The 21,076-nt window shown below is 41.8% G+C and overlaps 1 protein-coding gene across 1 annotated transcript in view; it reads right to left on the bottom strand.

Moving 5' to 3' along the window:
* Positions 1–8,145: 8,145 nt before the first annotated feature.
* The window catches only part of SRPK3 (SRSF protein kinase 3), a 187,258-nt gene continuing 174,327 nt past the window's right edge, over positions 8,146–21,076 (bottom strand). Inside the window, exon 14 of the mRNA XM_089660786.1 lies at positions 8,146–10,409. Coding sequence (XP_089516912.1) covers positions 10,225–10,409 — 185 coding nt within the window. The 3' untranslated portion in view covers positions 8,146–10,224. The remainder of the gene's footprint in view (positions 10,410–21,076) is intronic.

Raw genomic sequence — 21,076 nt, 5'->3', positions numbered from 1 at the left:
GTGATAGGGAGAATCTGTGATTTAGGGGGCTGTGATGTGAAAATTGGGAGCCGTGATATAAGGGGCTGTGATGAGAATGGGGGGGGGGGGGCGCTGTGATATTAAGGTTTGTAAGAGGGGGGCAATAATGTGAGAGGGAGAAGCTATGGTATGGGGGGCTGTGATGCGGGAGGGGGAGCTGTGATATGCCGGGCTGTGATGTAAGGTGGGGGAGCTGTATTATGGGCGGCTGTAATGTGAAAGAGGGGCTATGATATGAAGGGTTTGTGATGTGAGGAGGGGGCTGTGATGTCAAGAGGGGGTGAGCTGTGATGTGGGGGGTTGTGATTGCAAAGGCGACTGTGATGTGAGGGAGGGGTCTATGATTGCAAGGGGGATGTGATGTATGCGTGGCTGTAATGTTGGGGGCTCTGATGTGAAAGGGAGTTGTGATGTAAAGAGAACCTCTGCAGAAAGAAAGTATTAAAAACTGGACCGCCATGAATTTTAAGTACCCGTGATGTAGATTCTTGTATTTTGTGAAGTTTGGGGAAATTGGTAAACATCTAAGCTCTTTTTTGGATGTTAAGCCACATTAACCCCCCAAAAAACAAGCTTAATGTCCCCCATTTTCTTTGTGGCTGGGCCATTCTAAAACTTTAATCATCTTCTGATGAAGCCATTCCTTTGTTGATTTGGATATATGCTTGGGTCGTTATGCTGAAAGATGAAGTTCCTCTTCATGTTCAGCTTTCTAGCAGAAGCCTGCAGGTTTTGTGCCAATATTAACTGGTATTTGGAACGTGAAAAAATGCACTTCCCAAGCATGCACCACAAGCCAAGAAATCCCCAGTGATTGGCTGGTGAGCTACAAACACACACTCATAATATTCCCCCATTGGCTGTCCCACGCTACGGCCACTACACAAGGCGGTAGGGGCTACACAAATTGAATGTCACTCACTTGCTTTGTGGGAGATAAAAAACCCATGAAATTTATAGGAAATGTTTGGGGGTGTTGAGAACTTGGGCTGTGCAAAGTTTCAAGTCAATTGATTGAGATTTAGGCACATTATGGTACGTTAAGCTCTTTTTACATTAAGCTGTTCACATTAATTGTTTTAGCACTGTAAAATATAGCTTAATGTGAATAACTTTTGGTGTGATTTACCAAATGATCTGAAATTTTCAGAATATGTTGCCATAGATAGTCTTCTAATGTGTGAAGTTTGTGGGAAATTGGTCAACATCTAAGCTCTTTTTTGTACGTTAAGCTACATTAAGCCCCCCAAAAAACAAGCTTAATGTCCCTCATTTTCTTTGTGGAAGGCTGAAATCAATGAAACTTCTAGGACATGTTTGGTAAGTTAAGAGCTTGGGCTGTGCAAAGTTTCAAGTCAATTGATTGAGGTTTAGGCACATTATGGTACATTAAGCTCTTTTTACATTACGCTGTTCACATTAACCACTTGACCTCCAGAGGATTTACCCCCCTTAATGACCAGGCCTCTTTTTGCTATTCGGCGCTGCACTAATTCAACTGATAATTGCGCGGTCATGCAATGCCGCACCCAAACAAAATTTACGTCCTTTTTTTCACACAAATAGAGCTTTCTTTCGGTGGTATTTGATCACTTGTGCGCTTTTTATTTTTCACGCTATAAACAAAAAAAGGCCAAACATTTTGAAGAAAAACAATATTTTTTACTTTCAGCTATAAAAAATATATAGTAAACTCAAAGTTGGTTATAAATTTAGGCCAAAATGTATTCTGCTAAATGTTTTTGGTAAAAAAAAATCCCAATAAGTGTATATTGATTGCTTTGTGTGACAGTTATAGCGTCTACAAACTATGATATAGATACTGCAATTTACGCCATTTATTTGCTATACAGCGCTGCGCTAGTATAACGGACAATTGCGCAGTCATGCAATACGGTACATAAATGAAATTTACATCCGTTTTTTTTCCCACAAATTGAGCTTTCTTTCGGTGGTATTTGATCGCCTGTGTGGTTTTTATTTTTTGCGCTATAAAAAAAAGGCTGACAATTTTGAGGAAAAAAAACAATATTTTGGACTTTTTGCTATAAAACATGTCCAGTAAAAAAAAATTTAAAAATCAAATTTAGTCATAACTTTCTGCCAAAATGCATTCTGCGACATGTCTTTGCTAAAAAAAAAAAAACCTACTACGTGTAAATTAATTGGTTTACGTGAAAGTTATAGCGTTTACAAATGGCGGGAAAGATACTGGGATTTTTAGGTTTTTTTTATACTAATAATGGCGGCGATCAGTGACTTATGGCGGCGATCAGTGACTTATGGCGGCGATCAGCGACTTATGGAGGCGATCAGCGACTTATGGCGGGACTGCGGCGGGCATTCTGACATTGGGGGGTACTGACTTGGGGTCACTGACATCCCCAGTGACACCAATACAGTGATCAGTGCAAAAAAATGAAACACTGACACTGTACTAATGGCACTGGGGAGGAAGGGGTTAAGTTTATTTTTCAGGGAAAGGGTTAACTGTGTGAGGGAAGTGTTTTACTAGGGAGCGGGGGTGTGTACTGCAGGGAACACCGCTGATCGGGAGAGAGAAACTCTTCTGTCCCGATCAGCCTGTCAGGAGCTGTCAGGGAACTGACAGAAAGCACAGCTACTGCAGCTGTGCTCTATGTCAGCGATTGCCGCAGATCGCCAGGACATAGCCGGCAACGACCGGCTGTGACCCGGCGACTGACATCCGCGGCTGTGATCGGCAGGACAGGTTGGGCGGCAGCGCGCCTCTACGCGCGCTCCCTACCTGTTTACAAAACGCACGTTTTAAAACGTGCTTTTGCCCAGCCGTGCCGCCCTGCCACCGTATTTATACAGTTGCTGGGCGGCATGTGGTTAAATGTTTTAGCACTCTAATGTATAGCTTAATGTGAATAACTTTTGGTGTGATTTACCAAATGATCAAAAATTTACAGACTGTGTTGCCATAGATAGAGTCTTCTATTGTGTGAAGTTTGGGGGAGATTGGTAAGCATCTAAGCTCTTTTTTGTACATTAAGCCACATTAAGCTCCCCAAAAAACAAGCTTAATGTCCCCCATTTTCTTTGTGGAAGGCTGAAATCTATGAAACTTCTAGGAAATGTCTGGGGTGTTGAGAACTTGGTCTGTGCAAAGTTTCAAGTCAATTGATTGAGATTTAGGCACATTATGGTATGTTAAGCTCTTTTTACATTAAGTTGTTAACATTAAATGTTTTAGCACTGTAAAATATAGCTTAATGTGAATAACTTTTGGTGTGATTTACCAAATGACCTGAAATTTTCAGAATATGTTGACATAGTCTTCTAATGTGTGAAGTTTGGGGGAAATTGGTCAACATCTAAGCTCTTTTTTGTACGTTAAGCTACATTAAGCTACCCAAAAAACAAGCTTAATGTCCCCCATTTTTTTGTGGAAGGCTGAAATCTATGAAACGTCTAGGACATGTTTGGGATGTTGAGAACTTGGGCTGTGCAAAGTTTCAAGTCAATTGATTCAGATTTAGGCAGTTTATTACACATTAAGCTACATTAAGCCATTTTCACATTAAATGTTTTAGTCTGTCCCCCATTTTCCTATGAATTTTTCCTTCACTCTGTCCCCAAACTCCTTAACCCAATACTAGTCCACACTCATATGATTCTGCAGTTTTCATATCGTCCCACCTTACTCTTGAGGCTTTACTCTATTCTCATTCACACTCATTCTCTATTACAGTGCTGTGAAAAAGTATTTGCCCCCTTCCTGGATTTTTTTTTTTTGCATATTTGTCACACTTAAATGATTCAGATCATAATACAAATTTTAATATTACACAAAGATAACCTGAATAAATAACAAAATGCAGTTTTCAAATGATGATTTCATATATTAAGGGAAAAGAGCTGTACAAACATACCTGACCCTATGTGAAAAAGTAATTGCCCCCAATCCAAATAACTGGTTGTGCCACCCTTGGTGGCAACAACTGCAATCAAGTGTTTGCAATAACTGGCAATGAGTCTTTCACTTTGCTGTGGAGGAATTTTGGCCCACTCTTCTTCTGAATTATTTTAATTCAGCCACACTGGAGGGCTTTCAAGCATGAATGGCCTGTTTAAGGTTATGCAAAAGCATCTTAATCGGATTTAAGTCTGGACTTTGATTATGCCACACAAAAACCTTAATTGTATTTATTTATTTTTTTAGCCATTCAGAGGTGGATTTGCTTGTGTGTTTTGGATCATAGTCCTGATGCATAACCCAAGTGCACGTGAGCTTGAGGTCACGAACTGGTGGCCGGATTTTCACCTCCAGGATTTTCTGGTAGTGTAGAATCCATGATTCCATCAATTATGGCAATTTGTCCAGGTCCTGGAACTGCAAAGCAGCCCAAGACCACCACACTACGTTTGACTGTTGGTATGATGCTCTTTTTATAAAATGCAGTATTATTTTACTCCAGATGTAACAGGACACACACCTTCCAAAAAGTTCAACTTTTGTCTCATCAGTCCACAGAATATTTGCCCAAAAATCTTTAGAATAATCAAGATGTTTTTGACAAATATGAGATGAGCCCTTTGTGTTCTTTTGGTCAGCTCTTCCATGGATGCCATTTTTGCCAGTCTTTCTTATTGCTGAATCATGAACACTGACCTTAACTGAGGCAAGTGAGGCCTATAGTTTTTTAGATGTTGGTTTGGGTTCTTTTATGACCTCCGGGGTGAGTCATTCTTGTTCTCTTGGAGTAATTTTGGTAGGCTGGCCAGTCCTGGGCAGGTTCACCACTGTTCCAAGTTTTCTCCATTTGTGGATAATGGCTCTTACCATGGATTGCTGTAGTCCCAAAACCTTAGAAATGGCTTTGTAACCCTTTCCAGACTGATAGATGTCAATTACTATGTTTCTCATCTGTTCTTGAATTTCTTCAATGTGTTGCTTTTTTACATCATTTAGTGTGCGTCACTTTGTCAGACAGTTTCTATTTAAGTGATTTCTTGGTTCAACAGGTCTGGCAAGTGAAATTTACTCCGTTCATTTATCCTTTAGCAAAGGGGGGAGGGGCGCAATTACTTTTTCACATAGGGCCAGGCAGGTTTGGACAGCTTTTTTCCCTTAATAAATGAACTAATCCTTTTAAAACTGCATTTTGTATGCAATCAGGTTATCTTTGTGTAATATTAAAATTTGATTTGAATTATTTAAGTGTGACAAATATGCAAAGAAAAAAAAAACAGGAAGGGGGCAAATACTTTTTCACAGCACACTTTATTCCATTAACTTTAAATGTGTCACCTAGTGGAGTCATTGCTTAAGAATCATGATTTGTCCAAGACCATGATACCATTTGAATCAAAATGTAAAACTGCCCAGTCTCTTTACTATACTCCTCTAGCTTGAATAACTCCTACAATCGATCTTCATTATATTGCTCATGGTGAGAACTGGACTTTAACACCACTCTCTCCCATGAGAACTGGTACAAAATATGGGTGGCTTTGCTCACCATGGAAAATTCTTATAAAGTATTGTCACAATGGTAATATATACCCATAAGAACAGTCAAGTGTTTATCCTCTTACTCCTCTACATGCTTTTAGGGTGCTTGAACCAGTGGCACAAGCATATTTGGTGACCATGTCCCAAAGTCAAACACCTATGGATTGGGTATACATCATACAGTCATCCTTCATAAAGATCCATGGGAAGCCCTTTTAAAGAAGCCCATTGACAATATTATGCACTGGGAATGTATACCTATCTCCCATATCTTCATGGCAACAAAGCAAACTATTGCGCAGGTGTGGAAATCATTCATGCCAGGGTTGTATGCAGGGTGCGCTTATCAATGAGAAACTAACAGCTATCCTCACTATACACGATGAATTTCTATAAATCTGAAAAACATAGCTCAATTACTATTCATCTGCCCAGCTATCTACATGCCTATTGGACTTGTAAAACAGACTTTTACCACAACTAGCCCCCTTAATATGTTAACCTCTGGGGTATTTTCTCCTTTTCACTCCTCCCACCTTCTTACCTTCCAACCTATCCCTCTTCTCCTCCCAACCCATCCCCCTTCTATTTCTCTTCTCTTTTCTCTCCATCCTTCTTCCCACTTTTCTTCTATCCACCTAACTCTCCCCAGCATTATGTGCGGATGGGAGCTCTGACTTTCTCTTTTTCTACCTCTTTCGTAACAGTACTGCTTCTATGGCCTGATTCTTAGCTTCTGAAGACACCACTGGTCCACATTACTAAAGCCCATTGAGGGGCTAATGCTGGACTGTGATGTCGTGAAGCTGGTTACTACCTTTTATGCCCATCTTCAGGCGGCAGAGATTAACCCTTTTCAGGTTGCTTTTCGTAAGTGAGAGGCGTTTCTCCCTGGCTTGTCTGGGGAGGGTTGGGAGGAAGCAGCGGAAGTCTGCTTGCAAGATCTTATTAGTACTGCTGATAGGTTTATTCAATTCAAATTCCTATATCATCTTCATTATACTTCGGTTCGGCTCGGCTGGCCCGCATGGGCTTTGGATCCGCGTCCTCGTGTCCCTGTTGTGGTCTTGAGGGTGCTGATCTGATACACATGTTTTGGGCCTGTCCGGCCCTTGCCTCATACTGGCAGGATCTTTTTGCTTTCTTTGATGAAACTTTGCATTTGCCTGTGCCACGTACTCCAGAGGTTGGCCTGTTGGGTATTTTGAATTATTTTGTCCCTCACACTCAGTCTAGGATATTGCTATGTCTGTTTTATGCTAGAAAACGTATTTTGTTAAACTGGAAAGGTGATACTCCACCTTCTATACATCATTTTTATTGAGTGGTCAATCTACTGCTGCCTCAATATAACCTGATCTATAAGGGACAGGTCTGCCCTAAAAAATTCACAAAAATTTGGCAGCCTTGGCTGGATGTGGAGGACTCTTTCTGGGGGAATAATCTCTTATCACAACCACTGTTGCAGAGTTCTATGATTTGTGGTGGTGGAATTTAGGATCTCTTCTGGTGCATATGGGGAATGGATGGTGTGGGTGTTTGTGTCTGGTGTGTGTATTTTGACTGTGTGTTTGACTCTTTTTGATTGTTCACCTGTTATGCTGTTGTTTTTTGTTTTGTAACTCTTACTGTTCTTTGTAAAGGGCTCATGGCCTGGCAATAATTTAATTGTTTCTGATCCCTTTCTGTATACTCTTGCTTTTAGGTTTTAGTTTTGGGTTCCTATCATCATGTATCATTTGTCTCTTTTTTCTGTTATTGTTTTATAAATGCAAAATAAATAAACACCTTTTTTTAAAAAAAAGCCCATTGGTTTAGACTCAACAAGGCCTCCTGTGACAATTTCTTACACAGCTGATCCCAATAATAAACCCTGCAAAAACCTACACCCAGAACTGTCACTTGCGGACTGCAAAAAACTGTTCTATGCAACAAGTCTATTTTTTGGATGTACTATCTTGTTTCTTATTACGCCTCTATTTTCATACAACTTGTTCTACCCTGTCACAATATATTCTTAATAAAAATCAAAGTGAAAAAAGCCATGTACACCAAGGTTATTAAATGTAGCCTAATGGCATTTGTTGTATGGTTGGTTCTCAAGCTTTCAAATGAAACAAAGCACATTATCCCCATAGCTTTTCTCTCTCTTCAAATTTTATGGAAACTCCCCCTGCCCACTTGGGAGTGCAAAAATTATAAGAGATGTTGCTGTTGGGTGTTTTATGGACATCCACATCCAGTGCCCGGAGAAGGATTTCATGAATGCCAGGCACAGCCCATGGAACTAATAACCGGTTATCACTAGAAGCCCAAATTATGAAGTTATGACTGTCATATTTTGGTCACACTGTCAGAAGAGAGAGATCACTGAAGAAGGAAATAATGTTTGGGGTTCGAAGAAACCAGTTGAAGACCGACTACTAGGTGGTTGAACACGTTGACTACAGCTGTGGGAATGACAATGGAAGATCTTGCCAGACTAGCACAAAACTGACTTCTTTTTTTAGAGCTCTCATTTATCAAGTTGCTAGGACTCTGAATCGAGTTGATGGCACTTAATAATAATAAAAATAGTGCCACCTTTATTTGTCCAAACAAGTCATTTTTTTCTAGTATGTCTGATAAGAAAAACAAGTATGTTAATTAAACAAAGCCTATTTATTATTCACTTGTGACTTTGTGAATAAAATCAGACAGAAGTACTGTTAGTTGGGTTTAAGGACAGGTTTGGAAAATGCACCACAAGTGCATCTATAGTGGTTGCTAAACTTTTGTATGTTTTAGACATTTATCAAAGTCACAAAAAACACAACATAAAAATAGAGCATCTGTTATAGACTCTCATCATTAAGAGCTCCACCAAAAACTCTACCACTTTGGGAGTGGAAGACTATAGGCAACCCGCTTTCCTCCAAAAACATAACATGTCAAAAGGTTTATAACATTATGAATACATCTCAAGTAACCACAGGGTCAGTCGTGTGAAAATAAAAGTATAGCGAAAGCTTTTTTTGCCCATATGTCTCGAGTATACAGTATATGCATCAATATTCATTTTAGTTAAGGTGAGTATGTATGTTTATTTTTTTGCCTCCCAAACTTCTCCGTTAAGGATTCCTATTGTGAATTAATATTTTTGTAAGCCATTGCAAGGATACACCATTTATGGAAAAGCAACATCACACCAAAGTTTTCTGCAATACATACTCCTAATTAATAAATCTTTGGTAGGGTGTCTGGTTTTTATATCCATGTGGGTACCTACTTTGTTCTGGAAACCAATATGTAACCTATTATTTAAATAGCAGATGCAAATATTGAGTGAACAGGTACTTTAGGGTTTATTGCTCTATATATAAGGCTTTCCATGAACTCTATTCTCATGAACAAGGGAGAAAATGTAACATGTAGATAATGCTCAACATGGGTTAAAGTTCTGCTCTCCACTGCAGTTGGAGAATAAATAGGCCAATGATGGGCAATTAATTTTCCCAAGAGGCCACAGGAAAAACTGGGACTGTTGTGGTGGGTCGAACTTAATTTTGCTCAATTTTATTTTGGACCTGGGAAGGTCTGAAGTAATGCTATCTTGTAGAAAACAAACACCTGGTGCTAAGAATAATAGATAAAACTGCTCATTAAATAGGTCTCTTTCAAATTGGCAGTCAGGGGGTAAAAGAAATAGTTGGCTGAGCTGCAATTTTAATGTACCCCATCTGTGGAGCAAAAGAGGTGATCTTAGTTAGTCTCCTTGTTGGTGTGTCCTGTGGTTCCCTCATTGCTGGACATATTGGTTTCAAGCCATGCACATGAAGGCCACCTATAATTTGGGGTCTTTGTATTTGTATATAGTGAGGATATTTCACACTGATCTTTTTATTTATTTGGTTATTTATTCATGTATTGACATATGAATGTTTGTTTTCGCATTATTTGGAGTCTTAAAGGCACGGTGCAACGATATTGTATAATAGGATTCAGCATTCTCAACTACAAGTGCTGTAGCTGCCACCATCTCAGCCTGTGTATTGGTGAGATGATTCCACAGAAGTCTAATCTAGGCCAAAGCACTGGCATTAGGAAATATAGGAATTGAAGAAAGACGTGCTCAGCAGAGAATTATTAAATGAACAGTGCTTAATGGGAAACCAATTTTGTGCCTTTACTTCCCCCCTCATGTCATCCTGGAATTATTCTTTAAATTGTTTAGTAAGGCAAAAAAAAAATGTATTGATTATGTATAAAGCATAAAAACACACAGCAACCAATCAAATTTCAATTTACTATAGTCAAATTAGAAAGATGAAAACCTGTTTGCCGCAGGTTATTGCAAGCTGCACATAACCACTGCACGAAATCCTTCAGAATTGTTTTAAATAAACTTATAAAATAGGTTCCATCACTTTAAAATCTGAGCTGTTGTTCCTTTTAGAATCAGACTTGTGTGGGAAATTAAAGACCCTTTCATTCACATATTCTAAAGCCCTCACAATTCAAATCACTTTCAATACCATTCATTTATATTGTTGCTGTGAAGGATGACGGACCAAAGGTAGCTTTTTTTGTTTGATATTTCTGACTCATAATAACTCTGAGTCATAAAAAAACACTGAAAATGGTATCATCTGTAGAAGCAGTTCTTCTCTATATGAAAATGATGTTTGCAGATGCTGGCTAGCCTTGACACAGCCTCCTAAAGAGTAAACACTTTGCTACAGTTAGGAGTTAAGCCAGGGATGCTGTAGGCACTGAGCGGCTGTGGCCCTTTTTTCTGGAATAAACTCTAACATAGGCAACAGAAAGTCTGAAAACTGAGTGGCTTCTTCCAATGACCACTCGTATTTCTCCACCAAGACATCAAACAAGCCCCAGTGTTTGAGATTGTGTATATGCCGAAGCTCCCCTGTGGAAAATAAAAGAATATGGTTACATTTATAACTTGCAATACTTCTAAAATAAGGAAAATATGAAATGTGTATATCAAAATAACAATAGAACCAGATATATTTGCAGATGATATTATAGGAAGTCTCAGTGTTTACTGTAAAAGTCAAGCTTGGTCTGGTCACACTCTGGCCTCCTAAACATCCCAAATTTCTTTTAATGATGAGCACCCCCCCCTTGACCAGTAGGCAGGCTTGGGAGGACTAAGTCATGTGCACAACAATATATAGGGTGTTTAGAATCTAAGGTCCCTTTCATACATGAGATCTGATCAGGTCTGCCTGAAAAATTGACTTATTGGATGGCCTATTCACCCCTATGGACAAGCGGGTGTAAACGGACTTGTGCTAAAAAGCGGAAGGGGATCCATCTCCTTCCATTTTCGAGGATCCTTTGATCTTAACCCACATTAGTTTAGGTTGGCTCTTAACCCACATTTAGGGGTTTAATTTTTTTTTATGTAAATGTTCAAGAACATGACAAGTATTCATCCATCATTGACAAGTTCTAGTCTTATTTTTCTTAATACAGTGATTTCCTGCATGTATATATTTTGCTCCTACTAGTGGCCATAATGCAGTATTTTTCTTGAAATAGCTCCATCAAGAAATAATACAATATTATGGCCGCTACATGGAGCTGACAATCATAGGAAATCCCTGTAAAATACTGACTGACTTCATCAACGATGGACAAATGCAAATTAAAAATAGTTAGATGTTCCCAATCACTACTTTTTTTTAGATATATTCAGCTATGCCATGCTTTTACATCTCAATTTTGTTTCCTTTGGACAGAGACTTGGCCCTCCATGATTGTAAACCTCAGATAACAGCTTCTTTAGAGAATCATTTAGTAACAGGGTTTAAAAGAACTATTCTTAACCCCTCCTCCATTAGTAGATAGATGTCGGGCAAAATGGATAGATGACATTCTAGTTCTGCAAGGGGAGGACTGGGAGGATATGTGGGATTCTGGGACTGCCTAGCAGTCCAGGAGTTTTGATTGGAGTTGTCCAGTTATATAATTGATATCCTGGTCTTGCCACTTCAGTTACAACCCTGATGTGCCTTTTGAGATTGGTGGAGGGGCCCAGAGGTGGAAAGGCCCAGAGGACTCTGCTTAGTATCCTCCTGTTTTATGCTCGTAGAGCTATAATACTTCACTGGAAGAAAGCAACTGCACCTACTGGAAAGGTTTGCTAAATAAAACAATACCCTTCTACAAAGCAACTTAGAGGTTTCCCAATAAAGTTTGATAAAGTTTAGCAGCCTTGGCTCCACTCCCTCTACCAACACCTAGGTCTACCTGTAGCTATTGATTACTGTCTGGTATTACTTGGTTTACAATACTGATATTATGGGTTACCTCCATGTTTCAGTTGATTACATCATTCTGCCTTTGAAGCTCCTTCTTTAACCTTAAAAGGATTACTATATTTCTTTCTGAACACACTGCTTATCCACTTTAAGACCAGCCACTGCAATAAAACGTTTGCAGGGCGGCACGGCTGCGCAAAAGCACGTTTTAAAACGTGCTATTGCAAAACAGGTAAGGGGCGCGCGTGAGGCGCGCCACCGCCCTACCTGTGTCACCAATCGTGGCCACGGATGTCAGTCGCCGGGTCACGGTCAGTCATTACCGGCCGTTTCCCGGCGATTAGTGGCAAACATTGACAGAGAGCAGGGCTGCATTGTTTAGACACAGCTCTGCTCTTTGTCAGTTCCCTGTCAACTCCTGACAAGCTGATCGGGACAGAAGAGTTTCTGTCCTGATCAGCATATCTCCCTGCAGTACACACCCCCGCCCCCTAGTAAAACACTCCCCTCACACAGTCCCGCAGTCGTGCCATAAGTCACTGATCGCCGCCATAAGTCGCTGATCGCCGCCATTATTAGTATAAATAAAAATTAAAAATCCCAGTATCTTTCCCGCCATTTGTAAACACTATAACTTTCATGTAAACCAATTAATTTACACGTATTTTTTTTTTTTTTAGCAAAGACATGTCGCAGAATGCATTTTGGCCGACATTTATGATGACATTTTATTTTTAAATTTTTTTACTGGACATGTTTTATAGCAAAAAGTCCAAAAGATTGTTTTTTTTTTTTTCTCAATTGTCAGCCTTTTTTTTTTTATAGCTCAAAAAATAAAAAACGCACAGGCAATCAAATACCACCGAAAGAAAGCTCAATTTGTGGGAAAAAAAAGGACGTACATTTAATTTGGGTGCAGTGTTGCATGACCGCGCAATTGTCAGTTAAAGTAACGCAGCAACGTAACACAAACCTCTTCTGTAACCGCTTCCTGACCACCCTATAGCAGAAATACTGCTACAGGACGGCATGGGTGCGCAAAATGGTTTTCACGCCCCTCCCAGATAGCGTCAGATTGCCAGTACACCAGTCATCACATTTAACCCCTTGACTGCCAGGAGCACGCTCATGTACAATAAACCTCCATTGCTAGTATAGTGTCTGAACGGGTCAATATCTTTGATCAGATCAGCACTATACCAGCGTTCACATTAGTATAGCGTCCCCAAAATCACAGCATTAGCGGGATAAGCCCCGGCACCTGCCAGCACCTGCGTTTAGCCCCTACACTTACCCCCCTTCTCTCCCAGCAAGTGCAGTGTCAGTAGGTCACTGTCACTTGATACATTGCACACAAAACAGCAGTGTTCGCAGAATCAGGCCTGATCTCTGTTAGCACTTGCCAGTAAATTTTTATGACTCTCATATGCAGCAGAGTGCCAGTACTAGTGCCGCTCTACCTTTTGGTGAACTGGAGAGTACCAGCGGTCTAGTACATCTTGGTCTTTCACATACCTCCTTGATTTTTGGCGCTGTTTTTCACGGAATATCTGTATGCGTTGATTGTGGATCAAAGCAATTTATATGCAGAACAATTTATCTCCGCAAACCCAAATTCAAACCTTGCCAGACCATTCGCATGGAAATTCATTACAGTTTTCAAATTTACATTTTTTTTGGGCCTAACCCTCAACATGGGCATTACTAAAAGAAATTAATTGCGGTTGTATTGGTCCGCAGACCCGATTCATCATATGCCGTGTTCTCTGCTGCCATGGCCAGGCAAAGATATGAGAGTATAATGTGTTTTATACATTTCAGCGACAATACACTCTGTCATCCTCGGGGTGACCCTGAATTTGACGGCTCCACAAAATTCAGCCCCTCGCAAATCACCTTAACCAAAAATTTGCAGATGTCTATACTCCCCAGCAAAACATCTGCGTTGATGAGTCCCTCTTTAATTTTTCTGGCCGCCTTGCATTCAAACAATTTCTCCCCTGCAAGCGTGCCAGATATGGGGTCAAGATGTAGAAGATCTGTGAGAGGACAACAGGCTATACTTATAAGTTTTGGATTTACGAGGGAAAAGATAGTCACGTGGAGCCCCCTGGATGCCCAGACTACATGGGGAGCAGTGACAATTAGTTTGGGACTTGGTGTCATAATTTCTCCATACGGGGTACCACTTATACATGGACAATTTTTATTCAAGCGTGCCACTATTTAGACATTTGTGCAATCTAGATATCTAGAGTCTGATAGACCCCAGATTTTTCAAAAAAGAATATATGACAATACCCATTGAAGTTATAGGGGATATTTGCATTCCCTGTTATAGCATTAGAAGTGATCAAAGCAAAAAAAAAAAAATGAAGGTACAAATGTAAAAATAATAAAAAAAAGAATCAAAATAACTAAAAAAAAAAAATCGCCCCTTCCATGCGCGCACACCTGTGTGCACAAGCCTTGACCCTGTGCCGATATGTAAACAACGGTTGCACCATGCATGTGAGGTATTGCCGTGAACGTCAGATCAAGGGCAGTAATTCTAACACTAGACCTCCTCTGTACATCTAAAATGGTAGCTTTTAAAGCGTTGCCTATTGGATATTAAAAATGTTTGCAGATTGTCGCCATTGCACGGGGCATGCGCAGTTTTAAAGCATGTCATGTTTGGTATCTATTTACTCGGCATACCATTATCTTTTATATTTTATGAAATAATTGACCAATATATTGTGTTTTTGTGCGTTAAAAGTAAAAAAAGTGTAATTGTTTTTTTAAATTTGCATTTGAAAAATCGCTGCACAAGTACTATGTGCCATAAAAAATTGTAGTACCCACCATTTTATTCACTAGGGTGTCTGCTTTAAAAAAATATATAATGTTTGGGGGTTTAAATTAATTTCCCAGCAAAAAAATACTGATTTGTTTCATGTGAACAAAAAGTGTCAGAAAAGGCTTGATCTTCAGGTGGTTAGAAGAGTGAGTGATGTGTGGCATAAACTTCTAATGCTGGGCATAAAACACCCCGACCCCTTTTTGGAAAGTAGACACCCCAAAATATTTGCTGAGAGGCATGTTGAATCAATGGAAGAATTTATTTTTTTACCACAAGTTTCTGGAAAATGACAAAAAAAATATAATTTTTTTTTTTTTTTTTACACAAAATTGACACAAATGATTTACTGCTCACACATGCCATGGGTATATGTGGAATTACTCCCCCAAATACATTCTGCTACTTCTCCCGAGTATGGGGGTACCACATGTGAGAGACATTTTGGCAGTCTAGCCAAGCACAGGACCCCAAAATCCAATAAGCAACTTGAGGCTTTTAAAGGGCTTTATTTCCTCATTACACTTCCTGACTACCTATCACAGTTTTGGAGGCCCTGAAATGCCAAGATAGCACCTAACCCCCCCAAATGACCCCTTTTTGGAAAGTAGACACCCCAAGGAATTTGATAAAAGCACGCTAAGTATTTTTGCAGATCTCATTTGTTGCCACAAGTTTTTGCAATATGAAGAAAAAAAACAAAAACATATTTTTTCTATTCTTTTTTTATACTGCAAAACCTTGTGAGAAAAAATGAGATCTGCAAAATACTCACTATGCCTCTTTTTAAATTCCTTGGGGTGTCTACTTTCCAGAAAGGGGTTATTTGGGGGGGGGGGGGGGGGGTTGGTGCTATCCTGGCATGTTTGGGCCTTTGAAACTGTGATAGGTAGTGAGGAAGTGTAATGAGGAAGTTACGCACCTTCAGGCTTTCAAAGTGGTCATTGGATTTCAGGCTCCTGTATGTGGCTAGGCTCCCAAAAAGTGTCACACATGTGGTATCTCCACACTCGGTAGAAGTAGCAGAATATATTTTGGGGTGTAATTCCACATATACCCATGGCTTGTGCGAGAAATAAATCATTTAAATGACAACTTTGTGTAAAAAAAAAAACAACAAAAGTTTTGTCATATTCCAGAAACTTGTGGAAAAAAATAAATCTTCCATGGACTCAATATGCCTCTCAGCAGATAGCTTAGGGTGTCTACTTTCCGAAAAGGGGTCATTTGAGGGTGTTTGTACTATCCTGGTATTTTTGCACCTCAAGAAATGTGATGAGCAGTCAGAAAGTAAAAGCTGTGTAAATTCCATTATCTATACCGGGTGTCGGCAACCCGCGGCTCCAGAGACGCATGCGGCTCTTTTTCACCTTTGCTGCGGCTCCGGAGCACACTGCCCACCAGGTGACAGGCAATAGGGTTGCCGTAGCTCAGTGGTCGGAAAGCCGCGGCTCTTTACACATTTTAATGCGGCTCTTCTGTGTGCCGGGCGCCCGCTCCCCTCCCTCCTCTCGGGCGGCCGACCCAAAAGTCAGGACTCTGCAGCTAGCCCAGCAATGGGCAAACTACGGCCCGGCGGACCTTTTAATCCGGCCCGCGGAGCGTGGCAAACATTGGCTGTCAGGATGTAGGCGGGGCAGCGTGACAAACTCCTCTCACAGTCCGCCCTGAAGACCGGAACGGCGCGGGAACACGGCGAGAGGAACGCGCGGAGCAAAGGTAAGTGAATTGACACAATATGGGGAATGAATTACTATAGGGGGGATGAATTACTATATGGGGGATTAATTACTATGTGGGGGGATGAATTACTATATGGGGGATGAATTACTATATGGGGGATGTATTTTCAGTTTTAAAAATGTGGCTCTCAAAATAAATTTCAATCGTGGTTTTGGCGAGATTTGGCTCAGTTGAAAAAAAAAGGTTGCCCACCACTGACCTAAGGCTATGATTGTGATTTTGACGATACACTGTGGCACTGATTAACCCTTTGCTTACTGGGCCCTTAAACCCCCTTCATGACCAGAGCGCTTTTTGCAATATATGCAGTGTCGGATTTGTTTTAAATGTTGCAATGGTTTTGCGGCTCCCAGTCTTTTTTTCCCTCTCGGAAACGGGTCCAAGTGGCTCTTTATGTCTTAAAGGTTGCAGACCCCTGATCTATACCATATTTTGTAGACGCTATAACTTTCACACAAAGCAATCAATATACACTTATTGGGAATTTTTCAATCAAAAACATGTAGCCTAAATTTGACGAAATTTTAGTTTTTTGGGATATTTTTTATGACCGAAATGAGAAAATATTGTTTTTTTGAGGAAAAAAAAAATTTTCTTCAAAATTTTTCTGGTTATAGCACCAAAAATAAAAAGTGCACAGGTGATCAAATACCACCAAAAGAAAGCTCTATTTGTGTTAAAATGTCATTTATGTACCGTATTGCATGACCGTGCAATTGTCCGTTAAACTAGCGCAGCGCTGTATAGCAAAAAAAATGGCGTAAATTGCAGTATCTATACCATAGTTTGTAGACGCTATAACTTTCACACAAAGCAATTAATATACACTTATTGGGATTTTTTTCACCAAAAACATGTAGCAGAATACATTTTAGCCTAAATTTATAACTAACTTTGAGTTTACTATATATTTTTTATAGCTGAAAGTAAAAAATATCGATTTTGTACAAAATTTTTGATCTTTTCTTGTTTATAGCGTGAAAAATAAAAAGCGCACAGGTGATCAAATACCACCAAAAGATCTCTATTTGTGTGAAAAAAAGGACGTAAATTTCGTTTGGGTGCAGCACTGCATGACCATGCAATTATCAGTTGAATTAGTGCAGCGCCGAGTAGCAAAAAGAGGCCTGGTCATTAAGGAGGGTAAATCCTCAGGAGCTCAAGTGGTTATACAACTCAGCAACCAGTCCAGCTTTAGGACCCCATCTTTACTGTGTCAACCTTGAGGGGGTGCAGCTTGGGGACTGGAGGGGAATGGGGGGGGTTCTGGGGTGATTTGCTTTATTGTATTTTGTATTCTTGTTGCAGGCGCTGAATGGATGGACTTTTCAATGCAAGTTACATTTCTACTGTTTTATTTTATGCACCACACTCTGCTGGGCAGTCTAGGTGCATTGTCGTGTACTATTATATGCAAAATATAATAATACTTTATTTAAAAAATGACAGATCAATATGACAAGCATGTGTCCATCCTTTTTTTTAATAAACACCTTAAATGAGAAGTATGGGAAATAAAAAACAAACAACCTCTATGGCTGCAGCATTACTGTGATACTGCAGCTGTCCCAATATGGCTTTAAGACTGAGAACTGAATAATCATATGAGCACTAATCGCTCAGTTCTCTGTTCACTCTGAGCAGGAGTGGTGACTGTCAGTCTCCGCTCTGCCCCTCTATGCTGAATCAGCTGCCGATCAGGCATCTGAGTGGATCTGGACATTATTGTCAGGATCCTTCCAGAGTCTGGAGTGGCTCTGTGAAATTTTAGCCCGCTGTTGGCTAATTTAGGGTTACAGGAGAGAAAAAGTAAGTGCACTGACATGAGCCAGAAGAGAAGTGCGACCAAAGAAGCTTTTTTAAAAAACGGGGGGAGGAGCCGGAACATGGTGCCGGCAGGACACTGAAGTGAAGAGCTCCCAACAAGACTATTGCCTACCTACTATAGGAACCCTGGTTCTCCCCCCCCCCTCCACCTGGCTTGTCTTACCTGGGGCCGTACTAGTGGAGTGAGTGGAGAAAGGAGGCTCAGGTCTCTTTCGGCGCTGAGAGAGCAGCGGCCGGAGCGAGGAGAGGCGGACGCTGAGAATGCCCACGTGACAGTAGCGGAGAATCCCAGGAAAAGCCACTGAAAGGAACCGGCTGGCGGTACCTCTAGCAGCCCACTGGTTAGGTTTCCCCAGAGCGCGGAGGCTAAGTCCCGATCCGCTTGCTCACCAGGGCCCCTGATGGTGGGGATGGACTTGGAGCGAACCGAGACCAGGTCGCGGCTCCTGAGTACACCTACCCGCGGTAGAGGGATCCGCCAGAGGTTTCTGCAGGGTGAGAGCCTGATGTGAAAAGGCGGATATGCCAGAGCAAGATGGATGGATGAATGGATGAGCAGGAGCGTGGTCAGACAAGCCGAGTTGGTAGTCGTGGGAGCAGTGCGGTACAAAGCAGCGGGCAGAGAATGGTCAGGTCACACGCCAGGTCAGCAACAGAAGATCAGATCCAATAGGGGGCATCCAGGGGGTAGGTCAGGCAAGCCAGGGGTCAGAGCAGGAGAGTACAGCAAAGTCAGGAAAAATCCGGGTCAGCAACGATCAAGAATCACGGTATACAGGATCAGGAACACAGAGAGACCAAATGGCAATTCATGTCAGCGCAGGGCGATTTAAATACCGCGCTCTGCGCTGTCATTGGTGCCAGGCGCGCACCCGCAGCTCCGAGCGCGCATGCGCGGTTTCCGTCTCCGCCGCGGCTGGCCAGGACCTAGTGCCCGTACACCAGCGTGAACGGGCACAATGCGCCTGCGCCGAGCCATGTATCGTGGCGGCTCCTGACATTGCCCCCCCACGGGCAACCTCCGGGTGCCCAACTGAACTCTCCACCGTGGGTGACTACGATAGAACTCCCGGATAAGCCTGGGGGTATGAACATTTTGGGCCGGTTCCCATGAGTTTTCTTCGGGACCATAACCCTTCCACTTGATCAGGAACTGAGTCTGGCCCCCCTTTTCCGGCAGTTCAGGATTGCTTCCACCTCAAATTCCTCCTGCTCCTCAATGGTTATAGCCTCTGGAGGTCTGGACTCCCGATCTGGGAAGGGGTCTGGCACAGCTGGCTTCAGAAGTGATACATGAAAAACTGGGTGGATTTTGAAAGTCTCCCGAAGAACAAGTTCATACGCCACTTTGTTAATCATTCGCTTCACTCGGAATGGACCCACAAACTTCGGTCCCAGTTTCTTCGATGGACAAGACATTTTCACATTTGTTGTTGCCAACCAGACCTGATCCCCAGGTTGCAACAATAGTTCCCCCCTTCGCTTTCTATCGAAGGCTTTTTTGTTGTCTTCTTGGGCTCTTGAAATAGCTTCCTGAAGCACCTTGTTATTGGTAGAAAAAAAAGTGAGCGTGTTTTGAGTGGCAGAAACTGAACTTTCGACAATCAGATCGGGCAAGAATGTGGGATGGAACCCATAGTTCGCAAGAAACGAAGATTGCCCTGTGGCTGACTGGTTTGCGTTATTGTAGGCGAATTCTGCCAGCGGTAGGAGTGCCAGCCAATCATCCTGCAGGAAGGACGTGTAGCATCTCAAATAATGTTCCAGTGTTTGGTTTGTCCTCTCTGTCTGCCCATTAGTCTGTGGGTGGTAAGTGGAGGAGAGGGACAATTTGATACCCAATGCTTCACATAATGCCCTCCAGAACTTCGAGGTAAACTGGACTCCTCGATCCGAGAAGATGTCTTCAGGGACTTCGTGCAGCCTCACCACTTCTCGTATGAAGATTTGCGCAGTTTCAAGAGCTGATGGCGTATTCTTCAAGGGTAGAAAGTGGGCCATTTTTGACAAACGGTCCACGATCACGAAGATCGCGGTGTGGCCCTGGGACGGAGGAAGCTCGACTATAAAGTCGATCGCAATCATTTGCCATGGTCGATCGGGTATAGGCAGTAGACGTAGCAAATCCCAGGCTTTGCTCCTGGACGGTTTGTTCTTCTAACAAATGGCGCAGGACTTAATGTAGAGTTCACAATCCTTGATCATGCTTGGCCACCAGAACGTGCGCTGGAGCAATTTGAGAGTCTTCGCCAGCCCGAAATGACCTGCCATCAAATGATCGTCCCAGGACCAATGTTCGGACCTCTTCTGGTACCACGATTAGTCCTTCCTTCCATACGAGTCCTCCCTTGCTCTGGAAGGACACCCCAGGTAGGGTTGGCATACCCAGGGATGCATCTTGCAGCCTAGAACATAGCTCCATCTGGAGGGCAAGAAAGTTCCCTGAGGACAAGATGGTATCTGGCTTTGGAACTTCCTCAGGATCCTCAAACATGCGTGAGAGGGTGTCGGGCTTTGTGTTTTTGGAGCCTGGTCTGTACATAATGTGGAAGGAGAATCGGGAGAAAAAGAGTGCCCACCTCGCTTGGCATTGTCGTAAGCGTTTTGCTGTTCTCAAATACTCTATATTCTTGTGGTCGGTAAAGATCGGAATAGGATGCGTGGCTCCTTCCAGCAGGTATCTCCACTCCTCTAATGCGGTCTCAGCCAACATGACTGAGGATGGGAGCGGTGGTAAATAACTTCTTTAGAGACTCAAATGCTGCCTGAGCCTCGGGCGTCCATTTGAAGCGGACCCCTTGTTTAGTCAACTGGGTAATGGGGGTGACCAGACCAGAGAAGTTCCTGAGAAACTTTCTATAAAAGTTAGCAAACCCAATAAAGCGTTGTATGCCT

This window comes from Staurois parvus, unplaced genomic scaffold (genome assembly GCF_062004578.1).
Source record: "Staurois parvus isolate SC_StPar_1 unplaced genomic scaffold, SC_StPar_1.0 ptg001272l, whole genome shotgun sequence".
NCBI classification, from domain to species: domain Eukaryota; kingdom Metazoa; phylum Chordata; class Amphibia; order Anura; family Ranidae; genus Staurois; species Staurois parvus.
The sequence above is the reverse complement of the archived record's forward strand: the minus strand, read 5'-3'. Positions and strand labels throughout refer to the sequence as shown.